Source organism: Eufriesea mexicana, unplaced genomic scaffold (assembly GCF_001483705.2).
Source record: "Eufriesea mexicana isolate 0111107269 unplaced genomic scaffold, ASM148370v2 scaffold5717, whole genome shotgun sequence".
Classification (NCBI taxonomy): domain Eukaryota; kingdom Metazoa; phylum Arthropoda; class Insecta; order Hymenoptera; family Apidae; genus Eufriesea; species Eufriesea mexicana.
The window spans coordinates 78,308-99,543 of record NW_016913651.1 but is presented as its reverse complement, the minus strand read 5'-3'; the positions used below and the strand labels follow the sequence as shown (position 1 = coordinate 99,543).

General features: G+C 36.3%; 1 protein-coding gene across 1 annotated transcript in view; it reads left to right on the top strand.

The window, feature by feature from the left end:
- The first annotated feature begins 797 nt into the window (after window positions 1-797).
- LOC108552174 (calcium and integrin-binding family member 3) overlaps window positions 798-21,236 on the top strand; it is a 41,191-nt gene continuing 20,752 nt past the window's right edge. The window contains exons 1-4 of the mRNA XM_017906590.1: window positions 798-909; window positions 1,454-1,556; window positions 7,699-7,846; window positions 15,124-15,248. Coding sequence (XP_017762079.1) covers window positions 815-909; window positions 1,454-1,556; window positions 7,699-7,846; window positions 15,124-15,248 — 471 coding nt within the window. The 5' untranslated portion in view covers window positions 798-814. The remainder of the gene's footprint in view (window positions 910-1,453; window positions 1,557-7,698; window positions 7,847-15,123; window positions 15,249-21,236) is intronic.

Sequence of the window (21,236 nt, the reverse complement as noted above, 5' to 3'; positions counted from 1 at the left end):
AAGGATCGGTGCCGAAGACGAACTGACTTCTCGATTTTGCTCTATGTCCTGTCTCGTCGTGTTCGGTCCGGTGTTTTCTCTAGTTTAGTTCTGATTGGGTAAAATAGATGTTGGTGGTGGAAAGGTAAAGAGTTTTAATTGGACAGAGGGTGTGACATAAGGACCTTTGGCTAAGGAGTAGGAAACTGTCAAGGAGCCGATTTCTGATGGTCAATGACGTGATTTATAAGTGCCGTCCGTCCGTCGCTTGTTGGGTCTGTCACAAGTGGGTCCCATCTGTCGCGTCTGGTACTAGTAAAATTCCTAATTTTGCTTTACCTTTATAAACTTAATCCGCTAGAACGGCGTCGAGGCACATCGAACCTCCGGAATTGCAGTCGCATTATAAAATATGAAATAAACCGTTAGGTCTGGCGAAAGTGCAAGCCCTAGAATAAAATTATGTTATAAACTCGCTCTCCGGGACGGAACACTGACCTCCATGGTAGTTCTAGTGTTAAAAACCAGTGTTTCTAGTGTTAATGAGAAAAGTAATTATGATTGTTAAGTTGAATAGCTCACTCTCTGTGTATCAACCTATATCTAAGATTTTATTGACAGTGAATCGTTTAAATCGTATTCGTATTAATGGATCGAGTATGATATTATACGCTGTTATCTGTATTTGAAATTTGATTGCGAATGCTGTCTCTGATGTTTCTAAAGAATCCCTCTGAAAGAGATAACGCGGTATCAGTATATGGATAAGCGAACAGTACTCGCGTGATTGACAGTGCATTGTTTTGTTAGAACTCATCGGTACTCTCGCATTACCATGGGGAATTTCATGTCGACTGACTGCATTCTCGACGAAGAGACGATTACCAATTATTGCGAATTAACATACTTGAGGAAGAAGGAAATACGGTAGTGAGTAATGAGAAAGAATATTCATCGGATTGTATAGTGAAGTACTTGAGTTTTAGTATTAGTACTGTGACAGAGAATTTTAAGTATTATAATTGAAAGTGCAGTATTAATGAAAATAAATTTTGTGCTGTGAATAAAAATTTGTGAAAGTATAATTGCAGCAGAATCTTGTAATTTTTTGGTGGTTAATGATTTTGTGGATAATGATTACGTATAAAATTTAATTATATATAATAATATATAAGACTGTATATTATACTCTGTTTGATAAAATTATGTTAGTTAATATTATCAATAAAATATTAACGATTAATTCACAAATGTTAAATTATATTTAACGAAACCTTGAATTTTTTTATTGTAATTTTGATTGAATGAATATGATAATATTTATCAAAATATTGTAGTAAATGTCATAAAATAATTTAAAAACAGGAATAAAAGCGCAAAAAATGAAAACTGAAGACATAAGTATTTAAATTAAAGCTTCGATTATTTCGTTGTCGAAAGTTGACGTTTATAAATCAAAATACATTTGTTTCAGCATTATCAAGCTGCTTGACGATATAAAGCCAGGACTACTTCGCGTGAATCCTCAACATCGCTTCACTATTGCAGAAATTGATGCAATACTACCACAAATTCGAGTAAGATAATTATTTTCTTATTTATACTAACTGTAATTACATTGATCTACCAAAACATGACATAAATAATTAAAAAGTAAATAAAACTAACAAATATGAATAGTCAAATATTTTAAATTGTTTGTAATGTCATCTTTAATAATAAATTTTTAACGATGATGTAGTAAATATATTAGTATATGCAATTAATTTGCACGATTGCACTAATTGCGAAAGCTAAAAATCTGGAATCAGTCATTTTGATTGAATTGACTGCTTAAGTATTAAGAAAACAAACTGATTCTTATAGATATACTACTACATGTACTAATCATACGAATACTGTACACATACTAATCTACGTTTGATATTTCTTACAAATATTTTCATAGTAGTCTGACTCATCTTCTTTCATCTTTTGATATGAATCACACAAAACAGGAAAATTTTTATTTTTGCCTTTTAGCTAGATAAAGAAGTAATTCATAACGATAAAATCAATAAACACTATTTATAGACGTCAATAGTAATCTTCTGCTTCATTCAACCTACTTCTGCGTTGATTCTTTTTCCGTGTGTTTTCACTGATTCATTGTTTCAATTTATCACCTTGAAATTAATAAATATATCTAAGGTTAATAGAACTTCTATTATAGGATAAGTGTCTTTAATCTAAACTAGGCAATTCAAGTTTTTCCACGAATAATTATAGGTCAAAAGTTAGCGAATCGAATTTTCAACCCATTGTTAGTGAATTATTATTATACCAAACCGTTCACTAAATAACAAATATTCCGACAATGCTCATCATAGTGAAGAATCATTAAACGAAGTACTCTCGTTTGCTAAAATAATTTAAAATCGGCTATCTTTCAAGTATATGAACCATAATCACCACTTAACCACACTTTTTAATCGATGTCATATTTATCTAACGTATTTATACATTTAATATAAGTGTCTCTTTGTTCAAAATAGATAGACCTTGAGAATGACCTAAGTCTTTTGTGATCATTTAACGGTATACGCTCTTGAATCTGGTAAACAGATATGCTTATAACCAAGGTTGTCTCTTAATGCTACATGTATCTGTACTCATCCTATATACAAGATAATTATAAATATATATATGTAGGATTGGTAATGACAATGGCCTTGAAAGAATGTCGGGAGTATTTGAACTTAGAACAAAGGTGACCGTGTGCGAGAAGATCGAGTGGATTTATATGACAGCCAAGTGCCATAGAGGAATGGAAGTTATTTTACAAATACGGCATGTGTTTGAAGTACCTGATCCACTGAGGTTACAAGGAAAAAGGTATGATTGGGAAGGAAAGTCTGAGTGTGAAAAAGGACAGAATGAGAATTTTAGCCCTCAATACACGATGACAAATGATCTTACTCGCGAACCTGATGTAAAACTTCCAAATGTTCAATGACTAATTATTGATTGACTATTGTAGCATATTTTTAGAGTTCCAGAGTGCAGAATGTAGAGTGTGTGAAGAATTTATGATCAGAGCGCCAGAGTCAGTGTCAGAGTCAGAGTAGGTCGAGTGTTTAGTATTAGCGTTGTTAGAGTTGTAACATTAGACTAGCTTTAAACTGTGCCAAATAATAGTTTACATTTTAACCGTTTGAGTCCCAGAGGGTTATGAAAAAACACTGTCGAATTTTCCCAAACGCGACCGCGCTTTTTCTAAGTGACTATTAGAAGGCCCAAGCAGCGCGATAGCGCTTCTTCTATTTTGTGTCAAGGCGTCCCAAGCGGCGCGATAGCGCTTCGACTTTAACAGTCGGTGACGCACCGTCAGCTATCGAGAACGCTTGAAATGTTTTCATTCATTGGTTTTCCCGACATGAAATCTGAACAGCGTGATCACGCTGCTTGGGACTCAAACGGTTAAATAAGGGTGCAAGGGCGCAGGTGAGGTAGAGTGTGCCAGTGTGTCAGTCAGAAAGTGTGTAAGAAGTCCAAGTCAGGGTCCAAGAAGTTCAACTCAGAAAGATCAGAAGAGTATCACGGGACTAGTTCGCAACGGCAAAAAATAAGAATAACTATGTCTCTATACGAGATACTATCCGTAGAGTACATAGGTATACCGCAAGAGAAGTGACACGTATTTAGAATTTGAGAAGAACTGCCTTTATTTAGGTTTTAGGATATATATACATTCTTGCTATCGTATGCTAGGTGGTTTGGAAGGGGTTGTATCGTGGAGTTTGGTGGTTTGGTCATCGGGTGGTGATTCGAGTTGGCTGTCGTCACAGGGTTACGTCTTGGAATTTGGAACTGTATGTTAGTGGTGGATGAAATTTAATAACAATAAGAAGAATTATTTATTTAATTACAAAGATTATCAAACACAAATATTGGGTTGAAATATAATTATTTTATCACTATCACATGCTCACATATTTTCTCACTATTAATATTCAATTGCAACTGACGTATGCCAAATCACTCTCTTTTTTCTTTCTTCTTTCATACATTACGTTACATACACAATTCACACAACACCTCAATCATTACACGCATACTCATTTATCATAATAACCTAAATTCATTAGATACTTCCATCCCATGCATACTTGTTCCACTCATTCCAATACATATATATTTAAAAATCTATGTAACCATTACCACATTGTAGTCATCCGGTGATTCATGTTGGAGTTTCGAGTTTTCCTTACTTATCTTTTCTTACTTATCGTGGGCTGTCGTTACAAGAGCGTCCCATAGCGAATCTCTCTTGCTTCATAGCCGTCATTCTATTTATAAGCTTATTTTATTCTACTAAGAAGCCAATAATACTATCTTGTCAGTTCACCCAAAATCCGATCCTACATATGTATATATATACTCGACAAACTATACTACAGCCACCTAGTTGTTTCAAAAGTCAAAATGTCATAACATCATATTTATTTAAAATTTTCATCGAAATTGATTGCAACTGACTCTAAAATAAGATGAAAAGAAAGAAAGAAGGATATTTAAGGGGGAAAATTTGAGGAAGTTCTGAATGAGTTTCATACATGTGTTGACCTCACAAAGTCTCGCTAACATTGAGATCCCCATCAGCTTAGGCTAATCCCTCGATATCTGGCAGGTATAACATTAGTGGTTCTAAGTTCCGCAACGTGAGAAAGTTTGATAAGACGGAGGAGTGAATATAATCAATTGGGACTACGAAAGATAGTTGATGTCATTTATTTTTATTTTGTGTGTGTGTGTTTATAGTCACATCAACAGTTCATGTTATATACGACTGTGGTAACAGTTGTTTAGATATACAGGGGCAGTATTCGGTGCATATTCAAACTCGATTTTCACGAAAACGGAGCTTCGAATGAAAAATTTTATTCTTTTTTCTTTTTGATTCATTTCTGCATGTAGAATTATCCCTTCCCGGTTGTACTAACGTTACTTGGATACACTATACAGTCTAATTGTAAGTTGGGTTTCATCGATGACTGAGACAATTTTTCTTGGGTGTTGTGCACTATTTAAAACAGTTTTGCATTAGGTTTTGCATAGGTGTAGTCCTTTCGTGTTTGTTGTATGAAAGAAGAACATTTACTTGCAGATACATACAATAGATAGAAAAATAGATTGAACGAAATTGCTTTGTAATATTATAATATTGTATTTTTTTTTATAAATATTTATAAATATGATATAATTAGGTTCATAAAAATACTGTAACAAATATTCTCACATATGTGCCCATAATCATGAAAGTGGTCTAAGTCATATATTTTTTGTTTCCAGATATTTAATGGATTATATTTGAATAAATTAAAAAATATTTTTATATTATGCAACATTTTAATTCAGAATTTTATTAGTCTTGATTAATGAAAATTTATTGTGAATGTGAAATTTTATGAATCTCATACGAAAATGTTGTTTTCAAAGTTTGAATTGACTTAGACCATTTTCAAAATTAACTGAATGACCTATAAATGACTTAAAGCAATAAAAAACTACGACTTTATTTGAAATAATAATTTTAATGAAATAATTCACGAACATTTATTAATTATTTTTTAAAAGTAATCCATTTTTATCATTTTAGAATTTATCATTATGAGTGTTGAGATTCTTAAAATGTTCCTGAAAAACTGGAGGGATGTAGGGTAGTAAACACATAATACCTTTATGTTTTTCTTCCGTTACTGGTCTAGTGGTCGTGTATAATGGAATTAATTTAATATTTTCGTATGTCCGAATAATTAACATATTCACATAATAAGTACGTCGTCATTGACTTACCTGAACCGTTATCTGTTGACATAGTGGTAAAATATATTAATTATTTTTCCGCGATAATTACTTCGGAAGAACCCAACTGTATTAATGCCCTTTAAAAATAAAACTAAATGAATTCCACATAATGGCAAAATAGCTAACACAATGTAACGGTCCGTTTTTCTCAAATTCACAACAGTGAATTTGCGTTTAACGTTCAAAGAATGTGTTACCATTATACATATATTATTATACCATTATACGTCAAAGAATGTGTTGCCATTATATGCGTTATCATTATCGTCGTCGGCTGATTTGTAATAACTGATAAACGTAATGTTTTTAAATTTTTTACTTAGACCACTTTCATAATTAGTACTAACTGAATTCCATATAATGTTGAAATAACCACTATCTAATGGTTCATTTTTGACAATATCGTGACAATTACATTGAATTAATTTAGTTTAAAATAATGTGGTGTGAGATAACGGATAAACTCATTGTTGGAGGTATCAAGGGGGTATCGCGTCGTTCCCTTGATCTTCCTGGTCGCGTGGTTTCCGCCCAAAATAATTCGTCTTCGCGGTTGTAAGGCGCGAAGATATCCCAATGTGGATGGACGGTTCGACGCGACACGGTATCTCGTCGACTTAACGAGGAGATACGAAAATCGTCTCGTGTTAGAAGAGAACCGTCGTCTCTGACGTGTCGAAAGGAAGAAGTTTAGAAAGAACCGGTGTGTTCGATGTTTCGAGAGGAAGTGTCTTTGAGAGAACCCGTGTCTCTCGGATCTCGTACGGAACTGAGCTCCTCGATCTTCCTAAGATCGGCCTTAGGAAAAATCGGGAGCTCGCCAAATATGATTGGCTGTTTTTGACCAAGGGCGTTCCCTTGGTTCGCAAATCGGTGACCTTGGAGAAAGGGAAGGTTCCCCAAAAAGCAACGATAGTGGAGGAAACCCTCTCCTCCAAGGTGGGGTACCTGGGGCCCACCCGCGCGCTGGTGACCCCATCGGTCGTTTGTTACCCCTAGCGAGGGCCTGAGGCTTCCAACGTGTGCGGACCACGTGGAGCCCTCGGGCCTATTGTCAGCCAAGTCTTAAGAGCCGTCGCCTAATTTCGTTAAATTAGGGATTTCCAAGATTCTCGTGTTCCGCGACACGAGAAGTCAAAGAAAAAAGTAAAGCAATCAAACATACTGAAGGCATGGAGCGGGAAATTCCGTTGCCGAATTGTTTGACCCTAAGACCTTGCTGTTGGAAGACCGTATCGGGTCTTCTTTGTTCCACAACGGAACACTCATTTTTTTTAAATTTTGACTTAGACTACTTTCATAATTATGGGCACATATATGACAACCAAAGATAGAATATACTTCGATGATGAATGTTATTTTATATACAGTTGTAACATCTTTACTTATCATTATGCATTCTGTTTGTAACATTTACAATCCTCTTCTCTGAGATGTATTATGTAATACGTCTTATGATATACAAGGTGTCCCAGCAACGGTAGTACAACCTGAAAGGAGGCGATTTTAAATGAGAAAACAAATCAAAAATAAAAAATAAAATTTTTTCTTTCGCAGCCTCGTTATTGGGAAAATCGATATTGTATATGCACCGAGCATGCGTGCACTTAACTATTACTTAGATGGATAGACGATACATCAGTATTGATGGTACAACCGAGAACTGGGTGATTCTGCATGACAAAACAAATCGAAAATAAAGAATGGCTTATTGCAAGCCATTGAGCCTTCTTTCTTCATATAGATTCCCTCCTCTCGGTTGTACTACCGTTGCTGGAACACACTGTGTATAAATTTTAATAAATTTTATAAAAATTGTCTATTACATTATGTTACGTACAAACGGTAATAAAAAATATTAATTTATTTCAGTGTAATCCATTTCGTGATTCGATATACCGAGTATTTTCTTCGAGGAAAGATAATCGCATGAGCCTGGAGGACCTTCTCGACTTATATTCAGTCTTCTCCGAAAATTGTCCTGATAACGTTCGTGCTAGTTGGGCATTTCACATCTATGGTAAGACACTACTTATGATCTGAAATTAAATTCTTTCTTTTCTAATGAGATGTCAATTTGTCGATTTAATATTTACATATTTACATATGACATAATATTACCGAATACTTCTGAAATAAATTCTTCTTGACTCTCAAATTAAAAATTTTCTATTGTTAAATGTACAAATTATTTAAAATTATTTATCCTTTATTTCAATAACCGAGTACTTAAATACTTTTCTTCGTATTCTCATTAAAATATTGCCAAAAAATTTTAATATTCGACCAAATTGGCGTTATTTGATACATTTTCTATCGATATCTGTTATATATTTAGAATTTTGTTATCGACGAAAGACTAAAATTGGACAACAAAACAATTGTATGAAATATTGCAGACGGTTAACCATTTGCGCTACCAATAAACTCATGGTTGCGGTGCCGTACGCTACAGTATAACACGCGTAAGGTGTCACATTGGCGTCGCAAGGTACTGTATCGATTCTGAAATATTTCCAAGATATCGATGACACTATGCAACGCCGTGCACTCTGGAACTGTAGCTTGAGAAATGAACGATCTGATTGTTAGTCGACGTGCAGCACACGTCATTTTTATTTCTGCGATAAACGCCTATCGACGTGGTGTACACGTCGCTGGCGATTTTGAAACAAAAGCATCTTGACGTGCGTGGCACGTCTTTCTAGCGCAAGTGGTTAATGAAAGTAAGATTTTATATAATGATAAAATAAGTTAAAATAATACTTTATACAATGATAATTTTTATAGCATGCATTGTTTATATATTCTATAAATCTTTACGTGGCTTTACATTCTAAACGTGATTGTAACAGGAACACAATAATATCCATCATAGGAGCAGTAGGGTACTCTGACTATAAACCAACCTAAACGATTTGGTTATTGACACGAGGCTTAAAGTTATTTTATTTGATTCGATTGAAGCTTATTACATTCAGCTTTCATTTATTTTCATACGTATACAGTCAAATCTCCTATAACGTGCTATTTTTATAACGCGATTTCCATATAACGCAGAGCGAAAATTGCGATAGCTCACCTGTAACAATGCAGCACTTATTCGACGTGTTAAATTTTTGCGATCCTTCACCGATGCGCAGTGCAAAGTTCAAAAGAGAATTTCAAAATTGCTTGGCTCCATATAAAGAGGTTTTGGAAGAATTATAAAATAAAAGTACATTTGTAAACGGAGAAAAAAATTTGCAAAATGAGGGCAAAGCAACAGTCAAGGTATTATTCGCGACGAAGCAAGTTTTATTTATCTGTCATCTTCATTTTACGTTTCAACCTTACGTTTCAAAAGTTTCTTGGAACCATTGGAGATTAACATATTTGCAACGACGTGTTCCACTGACGGTACATTACATATTTAACATTCAACCGAATATTTAACATTCGTGGTCATCAGTAGTATTTTCGGAATTAGACAATGATAGTCGGAATAATATGCAGTCACGTTTTCTATGATGCGGTGCTTTTGTAACACGATTTCTATATAACGCGGTGCGAAAATTGCGACACTCTCCTACAACACGGTCTCCATATACGCGTTTTCGTACAAGAGCATTCCAAAAATTCAAATGGCCTGAAAAATTTATCTATGACAGCACTTATTAAATTTTTATGATCCTTTAACGATGGGCAGTGCAAAATTTAAAATAGAATCTTAAAATTGCTTAGCTCTATATAAAGAGGTATAGCAAGAACTATAAAATAAAAGTACATTTGAAAACCGAGAAGAAAATTTGCAAAGTGAGAAGGATTTTCGGCCAATTAGAAAAAAGAGGGTTAGACTGTAAATATTTGACAGCGATGATGAATAATAAAACAATCTAATTGTGGTATCCTCGATATATGAACCACGTCGTAAAATTATCGAGTAATTGCCCTTATAATAATATATTTTCTTGAAGTGGATGACTGAATCTAAAAACTGCGAAGTTTCAATTAAATCTATGACCCGAAGGACTTACACTGTCCTTATAAAATCAAGGCACTTAATGGTGAAAGAATTGGAATGGTCCATTCGAGCACATTCCAGTTACATTTAATCGAGCTTTACTCCATATCTAAACTCCATTTTATAAATTCTGCGTTACATAAAAGCCACTTATACATAAACAAATAAATCAAATCAATTTCTAAAAATAATTAAAAGAAAAATAAATTTAAATACATGTACGTACTCACAAATTTGAATCATAACATATATCTCCATTCGAATTATAAGCATTTAAATAAAAATTAATTTTTGTACAGCAACGAATGAACACGAATTTAAGCAAAAGGTAAAGAAAAACAGTTCGCAGCCCTCTCCAATTGCAAAAGCCTATCCAATATTACAAGCGCGCCGGGGGTTCGCTCGATTTCGTTAATCGGGATCGTTTAATTTCACGGTACACACGACGTCGCATCAATGCCTGTGAAAGCAGAGAAACAATAGGGGGAGAGAGAGTAGAGGGTGGCTACACACGCAGCTGTGGGAGAGGAATGCGAACGGGGGCAAACAAGAAGAGAGGCAAAGCCAGTCGAACTATAGTAGGAAAGAAGGTAGAAGGGAAAGGCAAAGGAGGAATTAAACAGCAGAGTCGAACAAAAGTAAAGAAAAAACAAAAAGTAATGGTAACAACGATACAGTTGAGAGTTGAGGAACACGCGAGATGAGTGAACACGTTAACCTATATGTACAGTACGCGACAAAATGGTAGCACAGTCTGTGATCTTCCCTGTTCCTCTAATAACTTCGAAGCGGTATATCTCGGTAAAGAAAAATCGTCCGATTATAAAGCAAATTTGATTTTAAACAGGAAGTTTGATATTATTTAAAGCAATTAATGACGATATTGGAAAAAAATTACTGTCTTTAAAATATTTGTAGGATTTTTGGTTAAATCAATACTGTGCAGATAGAGTCCTGCGCGTCTAATAAACAACAACTCTCTTTTTATAACAAAACAGGTTTTATTTAACACGTTCGTCGGCCAACGCCATTCGATTGAGTTTCTCGCGAGGCCCAAATCCTACTGTCGGAGCGCTAGAACGTTATCGAACTGATAATTTGGATGCATCTAGTACAGACACCGCTCGTTAGATGTTGGTCAACGGACCCAATTTATAATTTTCCATTTCCTGTAATCGTTTTGAATTACTATCAGCAAACTTGCATTTTGCAAATAACGAAACGATAGAACAGAGTAGCAGACTTGGTAAAGTTTTACCGGTCATAAACATATTGGCAGACAATTACGAAAAATGTAAAAAAACTACGACCTATTGTTCCAATTGTCCAAAATCACCTGAAATGTGTTTAGACCGTTTTAACGAATACCACGCGACATAGTATAACGTAATATTTTATCCTAAATATAAATTAATAAAAAGTATAGTATAACGTGTATATTTTTCATATTTTTATGTTGTATATCCTACATTTATAATTCAGTGCTTATTCCATTAAATTCCTTTTAAAAATCCAGCTGAAAATCCTATTTAACTTGAACAAGAAGAGCGTTACTCATATTTGGGTGTTAACAAAAATATTACACTAAGTTTCTCACACGATCCTTCTTCACCACACACATTCAGTCTTCTGCCTTCTGGCTTCTCTCTACTCTGCCTACTCTCGACTCAACTCTGCCTACTTCTCAGCTCTACCTTCTTCTCTCTGACTTCCTCGAGCCCTTGCATCCTTACTTAAAGCCAAAACTCTCTCTCTTCGTACACAGATTTTCCTTCTCAATCATTCGACATAGTCACAGACATCCCGACAAAAGGATTTCGCGCTATCATTTGTTCTTTCGCCCCGAACTCTCAAGTCGGACCCAATGCCGCCCTTAGCTATCCCTCGCTTTTCAAAAACCCGCCCAAACGTTCCCATGCACTCCCTTAGAAGTAAGACCGCATACCCATTCGCCCCGCTACTATTTTTAACCCTTTGCACTCGAGAGGTGACTCTCAGTCACCGTTTACTCAGATTCTAAAGATCGACGTTAATTAATATATGAAATTTAAAATTACCTAACGATGTGTGGAATGTCGAAGAAAAATAATTCTATGTCTTAATTGATTTCTTATTTACCGTTTTAAAAATATCGTCGATTCTGTGACAGAAAGTCTTCGAATTACTATTTTTCTGTAACGAAAAAGTCGTCGAGTGCGAAGGGTTAATACTTTGTTCTTAACACTTTGTCCTTCACCGCTCGTCATCCCACATATACATTACGTTACTAGGTCGATCTTGTATGGTGACGGTTAGTGATGAACGAATCCAAAGAGAAATTGTGTAATTCTCGAAGTGTGCATTTTTGAGAACTGTATTTTTAAGTGATGTGAATAATAGACAACGTCTTGATGTTGAGGCAGCGTGTGTAGTGTTCGTGTGTTCACTTGTTCCTATGTGTGCTCTACGAGAGTTGATTAGTTTCAAAGTGTACTCTACAAGAGTTGACTCGATACAGTCTTCTCTGCATTGTGTTTCTGGCGAGAATGTTACAAAGTTTAGAATTTAAGAGAAGAACTCTTGGTAGAGTTAACGCTTAAGTATTTTCTATTGATTAATACTAATAGTGGAAGTTGGTTTTTAGGAGTAAGAGTAGAAGTTACAAACAGTTCTTGCGAAAGCGAGACGAATTATTACACCATATGCCATGGCACTTGGCTTATATGGTGGTCGAACGTTGATGTCCCATTGCGTTTTACCTGGGATACGTGGTCAGGCATATGATATTTTCCTGTAGGAATAATTATATCGATGAAACGATACTTCGCAATTTAAAGGAATATTTTCGTAAAAATAGCAAAAATCGGTATTATTTATTTATTTCATAAACCTGAAATGGAAAGAAGTCTTTGCTATCAGATTCGAATTTAGCGTATAAAAATATGTATAGAAGCTTTTCCATTTTCAAGAAACAAAATCTCTTTCTTCTATTTTTTGATTCTTGTGTTGTCATTTTGTTTCAGCCATTTTTTCGCGTAAAGGAGTAAAATTTAAAGAAAGATATATAAACTGTAGTTAATATTCTTCTGTATTATTAAGGTACGAGTATATTATACGAGTACATATTTAACGTATGCATACATTGCATTAGTTTCAAGAAACACTGAAAACTGTAGGATGTGCTATAATTTTGTCACGTACTGTATATGTATTGTACTTATACGTACAATAGACCAGGGGTTCTTGACACTAGAGCTACCGACCTGCAATAAGTAGCTAAATACTCTATGCACAAATGATAATAATTCTAGTGATACGTAGAGGACAAATAACTATACAGAGTGTCCCTGAAGGAAATGTACAAACGAGTACTAGGTGGTTTCTCATAGAAAGGTATGAAAAAAATATAGAATAATCTTTTTTCGTTTGGAGTTTATTTTTTGAGAAAGTGTAATTTGGAAATTCGCTTTATGCATATGCATTTGTGACTAATAAAAGATATAATTCATCGAGAATGATGTGTCATCTATCATATTTATAAACAACGTCCACGATGTACTAAAAAAAAAAAAAAGAATATTTTACCAAGGATATTTTATTATTTCGATTACAGAATTGTTAACACTGGTACTCTCATTGCATACAGAGTTGTGCTCGTATAAATGCAAAGAGTGTACAATACGAATTTTCAAATTTTGAATTTTGAATTTTTCAGCTCCATACAAAGAAAAGTTATTCCATATTTTTTTCACATTTCTTATGGGGAATCACCTGATACCCGCTTGTACATATCTCTCAAGGACGCCTGTTTATTATGTTTCTACCTTTATTTTTCTACCATTATGTTTGTACCTAAATAAAAATCAGCATTTATTTTATCAAAAGTAGCTACGTATTTTCGGAAATTTTTAAAATAAAATCTCTGTAAAATAATTTCATGTCGTTATAGAACATAAATGTAAAGACAAACCAAATTTTCTACCTGTATTCAACATGTTACCAAAATTCTCAAGCAAAATCTCGATATAATACTTGCTGCGACGGCAATACCGAAGGCCAGTAGCCTACTTGGCAGCCGAGTCTAAGCCTGAACGGAACGGCAAGCAAAACTAGACACAACCTGTTAAATAAGGGTGCAAGGACGAGGGACGAAACTGTTCTTTGAGAGACAGTCAGTGTGAGAGTCGTAAGCTTAGAATTAGTTCATAATAAATCATATTTAATATTATGGTATTGTGAGCTGGAAATGACTCTAGCAGAGGAAACAGTAGTATCGGGTCCGGCTTAGGCATTTAGGGCAACATCTGAAGTGCGTGCGGACGGACGGTTGACCACGTACAAGAATTGTATGCGTGAGATATTTATGACCGGGTGGAGTCCAAGCAATGAACGAAAGTCTTGGAATGTGTCCGAATACCTGAAGTACTTGGTCCACCAAATGCGAGGTTGCGAGGAAAATAAGTGATCAACGAAGAGAGCTTGTGATGAAAAGAGAGAGTGTTAGACTTTAAATAAGGGTGCAAGGGCGAGACAGAATGCGTGTAGTCGAGACGTAGTGAGTACAGAATCGTGTATTTGAGAGTTAAGAGTTGAGAGAAACCTAGTCTAATATTTTAGTTTAAATGAATTTGTTTTTTTAATTATAAAGGAGTCTTTATTTATTAGACGCGCAGATGTCTGACAGCATAGGATTAATCTAGCATTAATCCTACATTATTTACCACCGTTATTCTGCTTGCCTACCCAATATTCCTAGATATATAAACACGAATGGTGCACACTCAAGGTGCTCAGTATCTCAATTGGTAGAGCATACTGAGAACATAGAACATAGTAAGACATCCACCACAACATCTTTCGTCTGTCTTTGTACAACAATACTAAAAGAATAAATTTTAGGACCAATATTAATCAGACATTTCTTACTCCTCCCTAAACAAGTGCTATAATCGTCCAAATTCTTAATCTCTCCAACATCCTACCCAGAAACAAATTAAATTAAAGTAACCTATCGATGAACTCTCATAGACCATAAAAAATTTTCTTAAAATTAACTATAGTCAGTGGTCCGATAAAATAAAATTGACCGAATGGAGTAAAGCTAGACGGAAAGTGGACAGAGGGGATCTTGTCGCGTTAAACTGCATTAGATAACGAACCGGTAATTCGATTTAGATAAATTCAACAAACTTCCGTCTCATGAGTGTCTTGTATAGTGACACGCATTGCAGACTGCCCGACTGCTTCGGTGATACACGGAACACAGTCAGATAACCCTCTAGGAACAACGACACCGTTAATGCCTTCATTTCCAGACTTCGACGGCGACAATCAAATCTCATTGAGCGATTTGATGGAGACTGTGAACAGGCTGACATGGAGTTACCAGAACGAACATAGCGGCATTGATGTGGCGGATGTGGAGCACGTTGCGAGAATGGTAAGTCTTGATACTATTTAGTCCAACGAGTTGGGTCTGAGGATAAACGGATGTATCATGGGAACTGTTTCGATCGTGCAATGATTAACCGTGATAAAATCTCTCTCTCCATATGATCAGTGCTCCTATTTGACCCATGCTGAGCGAATTCTTTAGCAAATTTGGTCGTCGTAACAGATAAAATACGATGCAATTAAAGAAGGATTCGTTTATACTCTTTTTCTCTTTTTCCTTGAGAAAATACTGAATTTTACGCTAATTTCCAGCAAATGGAATGTTCCGTCGCGGAACAAGGAAGATCCCCTACGGTCTTCCAACAACCAGGTCTTAGGGTCAAACAATTCGGCATCGGAATTTTCTTTTACCTTTATTCTGACTTCTCATGTCGCGGAACACAAGAATCCTGGAAATCCCTAATTTAACGAAATTAGGCGACGGCTCTTAAGACTTGGCTGACAATAGGCCTGAGGGCTTCACGTGGTCCGCACACGTTGGAAGCCTCAGGCCCTCGCTAGGGGCCATAAACGGTCGATGGGGTCACCAGTGCGCGGATGGACCCCGCGAACCTCACCTAGGAGGAGAGGGTTTCCTCCACTGTCGTCTACCTTTTGGAGGAACCTTCCCTTCCTCCAAGGTGACCGATTCGCTGACCAAGGGAACGCCCTTGGTCAAATCAGCCAATTATATTTGGCGAACTCCCGATTTTTCCTAAGACCGATCTCAGGATAATCGAGGAACTCGCTTCCTTTCGAATCATCGAAGACAGCACTTCTCTTCGAATCGTCGAAAAAACGACTGCTTTTTGCTCGTGCAACTGAAACAGTTACCCAATATTAATTTGACGAGTAACACAGCGGGGTCGCGAGACGGATTTACAACCCGTCCGAATACATCAAAAGGTTCAATGGCGACGCAACATCGAAGGTATAGGATGTGTAGGGGGTCCTCCCCCATGGTTATTGAAGTCGTCAGGTCGCAGGTATCCTCGTTGCGACGGGGTAGGTAGAAGGGATGGTAGGAAAAGGAAGAGATGCGTTTCGTCCCGGGCCTGTTAGTGGACTCATCAGTATGGCTACCCTAGCAGGCCCTGCCTTAGACCGGAATACTGTTGGAAGGCCGGGAAGTTATATGTATGTAGGAATTGTAAGTGAGAGTTAGTGCAAAGAAATCCTTGGGCCTGTCTAACTGGCGACGGACAATAAAGAGTAACCTAGGGTTTGTACTGAATATTTAGAGAGACGTCTGAAGTGCGAGTGACTGCGTGCAAGGATCGGATGAACGAAATATTTATGACTGCATGGAATGCAAGTGAAAAGCGAAAAACGCCTGTTGCGACGGCAATAATACGTGGAAGACGCGCCTCGCCGTCCTTCTTGACGATCAAAAAATTATAAAAGGAAACATCAGACAGTTGTGAGAAATCAAACAAAACACATCAGATGACGTAAGACGGTTTTGGAGCTCAGACAAGACACGACAGACGTGAACTAGAACTGGAAGACGCAGGACAGTAAACGGAAGACGGAAAACGAAACGAAAAACGACAAGGGAGAAGACGATACACCACACACACACCCACATCATAATCGTAGAATAAAGCGTAATTACAACCACAATCTGCGCTTTATTACCACCTAAGTGCTTAGTGTCTCGTAAGGGATTCGGCACACTGAGAAAAAGGGGCACCACAAGTATATCGTACGCTGCCCCCTCCGCGTGGAGCTCATCTACATCCACGCGGTGCAACAGCGGCTGAATGTTTAGGGTACGTGACCTACCTCGAGAGCATTGCTATGGAAAAATTCGTGATAAAAGAAGAAAGCTTGAGTATGAAAGAAGACAGAGTGCAAGGCTTAAATGAGGGTTCAAGGACTGTCCTGGAACAGTCCTGTTGGTGAATGTTGTACACGAGATTTGAAAGAAGTCGAGTCAGTGATAGTTCGAAGAGTTGATGTGCGAGTGTGGATTGCGTAATTAGTTCAATCTTTTAGTTTGTATCTTTACTCTTAAGTCTCCTTAGCTAGTAAATAAAATATATTGGAATCAATAACATCCTTTACTCCGTATATTTGCCAATCAAGGCATATCCCTACATGTATAGGAATTGGAGGTTTTCCGAGGACTTGCGAGGAAGTCCTCACAGTCGGAGTACATCTAGTGGCGAGGGTGTGAATGATGATCGCTACATTGTTATGAAAAATTTGTCATTCCTTCCATGCACAAAATATTTATTTATAGCTCTCCAATAGAGCGTTTATTCGTGAACTTAATATAACATTTTTCTCCCCTTTTAATCTCCAGATTGAGATTTATTTATCTCTCTTTTAAATAGGGAAAATTATCTATAACGAAGGTTTCTGCTTGGTATTAAATATCATGGAAGGATTGGGTTTTATTACTGATAAGGAATAAAACTAAAAATAGCTACTGGAATTTCCAAAATTTTTTAGATATTTGAGTACTTTCTCACTCATTGTTAGTTGTGGATGAAATTTTAATAACAATAGGAACAATTCTTTATTTAATTACAAAGATTATCAAACACAAATATTAAGTTTAAATATAATTAATTTATCACAATCACATCCTCACACGTCTTCTCACTATTAAAACTCAATTTCAACTATGCCAAATCACTCTCGTTTTGTTCTTTCTTGTTCCATACATTACATTACATACACAATTCACACAACACCTCAATCATTACACGAATAATTACACCAATTGTGGCGTAAACAGGTTGCGTGGATGTAGGACGTATATTCGTGACATTTATTTATTTTACAGCTTGTATACTTGTTATGTTAGTCTTATAATATTAGTTTATCAGTTTCAAAATAATACAATTTTCAAGGATGAATCGATTTTGAGGGCGAATAGACACGGCATAGGAACTGTTTCGAACGTTGAATGATTAATCGATCGATTATGATAGTAAGTGACGCATCGCGACGTCTGTCAGTGTGTATTCTGATCCAAGTCTAATTTTCATGGAAAGATATTTGAACACACAGAGTTTCAGTAAAGATTTATATTCTACCATTTGCAAATTACGATAGTAATTATAAAAGTGACCTAAGTCACATATGTTCTTTTTCGAAATATTAAAATTTTCGCGCTTTAAATACCTCATAAATTGCAATAAAAAAAGAAAGAAATAAGGAAAAATAAAATAAAAAGATTAATTACGATAAAGTACATTGTTGAATTTCCTACTATTTTGGTAAATATGGTTTTATGGGATTGCAATGTAAATGTATGCAATACGAAATAAGTAATAAATATATTTCTTCGAGATTTTTATTTAAATTACTCTCATAATTGCCGAAACAATTATTGGTTTTTTTAATCGTTACGAGTAATATAAAAATAACATTTGGACCACAGAGAGACTGAGTGAAGATAGGGTAATAAAAGTACTATCTCCTTATATAAGGTGTTGGTAAAATCGTGATATAACCGACACAGAAGTAATTCCTCGCATAAAACTGAGTCGAAAATGTAGAATAAAGTTTTCTCATTCCATTTTCGAAAAACCGGGGTCGAAAGTGCGAGAGAAATACGTCCAGTCACATTTCGTTAATTCGTCAAGCAAGAATTTGCCTGTGACATCAAAGACGACATTTTCGACATCTGTAAATGTAGGATTTTTGGCTAAATTAATCCTATGCAGACAGAGATCTGCACGTCTAATAAACAACTCCCTTTTTGTAACAAAACAGGTTTTATTTAACACTAAATTTACGGAACTCGTTAATTTGACGGAAGGGTTGCTCCAATTCTACGATGGTAACAGATTTAGCTAACTTATATTAAGACTGTTAATATAATATATACAGGTAATCCTCCTATAAGACGGTAAATAGGTTCCTAGAAAATGCCGTGTTGTATGAGACCCAAAGCCAGTACAAAAACGGGGCTTACGTTCCGAAAACTTATTAAAAATATTTTTTTTTAAATTCTACATAAACAGCTTAATTTTTATTAAAAATATAAATATATATAAAGCATAAAACAAAAAAACAAAAATATTATTTTAATTTAACGTAACTTTAATTTAATAAATTTCTTCATCGTCACTGCTCAGTATAATCAACCGAGAACGTTTTTTCGGTGGAATGATATCTTCACTTTCAGAACTTTTTTCTTCGTTTAAAGTTCTTGCATCCTCTTCCCTCTTGAAAAAATCTGTAATTTCACTTTGCTCGCTGGTTCTTACCAGGTCATTGTAAATTTCTCGGTATAGAGCTAAACAGTTTTGCAGCTCCCTTTTGAATTTTCGGCTTCTTTCAGAGAAAGGATCTGCATTCGAGAAAAATGGCTTGTAATTTTTTTAGTGTTAAATTATTAACTGTGCAATCTTCATCAGTGCTAGTGCTCTCAGAATCGATTTGATTTACAGCTTCAGATGCCATTTCCATCAAATTCGCTTCGTCAACTTCTTCTTCCACTAATAAATCTCGAACGTCCTCAATAGCCATATCCACAAAACCCACGCCTCCGATTGATTTAGCAAGTTCTAATATGCCACCAATTTCATTTTCTGACGATTCGCGCACGTTCTTTATTTCAACTAAAGAGCGCCATATCTTCTTCCTACACGTGTTACAGAATACCGTGTTGTAGGAGGGTTCCCGCAATTTATGAATCGTGTTATAGTGAAACCGTATTAGAGAATGCCGTGTTGTAGAAGGGCTACCTGTAATTGCTTTTAAATTAAACTAATTGTTAAAAAAGAAGGCACGTGGTTTCTTCTACCTGTCAATTTGACAGTTGTCCTTAGAAATAGGTATAGAGATAGCGTCCGTAAACCCAGTGTTAACCAAGATATTACACTAATTGTAAGTTTCTCACACGATCCTTCTCGACCACTCACATTCAGCCTTCTGTCTTCTGACTTCTCTCCACTCTCAACTCAACTCTGCGTTCTTCTCTCAAATCTGCCTGTTACTCGATTCTACTTTCTTCCCAACTCTGACTGCCTCGCGCTCCTGCATCCTTACTTAAAGCTGAAACTATCTCTTTTCATACACAGACTTTCCTTCTCAATCATTCGACATAGTCACAGCCATTTCGACAAAAGGATTTGGCGCTATCGTTTGTTCTTTCGGGTCGGGAACGATGCCACTGTTCTCTATCCCTAGCTTTTCGTGAAGTCGCCTAAACGTTTGCATGCACTCCCTTAGAAGTAAGACCGCACACTCATTCCCTCCGCTATTATGTACTCTTAATACTTTGTTAGTGTTCTTCACCCCTTGTCATGCAACATAAATTAGTGAAATAAATCATGTATCGAAACTTACGGCTTACCATCCGTCAAAATTATTATATTATATTGTAAGATATTTTTAGACACCGTTAAGGCACGATGGTCGAAGTGCTCCTATAGGGAACACCTCACCAGGTATAAAGGTCCCGTTAGAGTCTGGTGGCCCGATGAGTCTTTGCAGGTCGGGGTCAGGCCACGTGAGGTAGCCTCGCGCAACCCCGGTTTTCCCCATTGTAAACTGGGTGTTACGGACCCAATCTGGTGCTCAGTTCGCGTGGCTGGCACGTTGTTGGATTGTAAGTCCAATTGTGCTGTAGACGGGCGTGAAGGACCAAATGGTTCGGCTGTCTTCCGCTCAAATGTCCAATGGTTGGACGTTGCCACACGTTGTGAGTTGTAGGTGCCCGACTTGATTTTGTAGCAGATAGTCAATCCACTGGACTGATTATCCACAAAGCTTGTGTTCGGGTTGATGTTGGAGACTGTCTTTGCAGACTGCATGATGTGTACTGAACTCTCTGTGTTTGATGCTGCTTGACTGATTGACTGGTAATGAACTGACTGTTGACTATTACTGTTCTAACTGACTTTGTGATGCACGATCTTTCGAAGCCCATGGTTTCCAAAGGGAAATCGGTTTTCCCATTGGTGGTTGACAGGACCGAGGGTGGGCCCTCGGTCCGCGAATCAGATGCCCCCAAAGAAGGGAGGACCGTCTT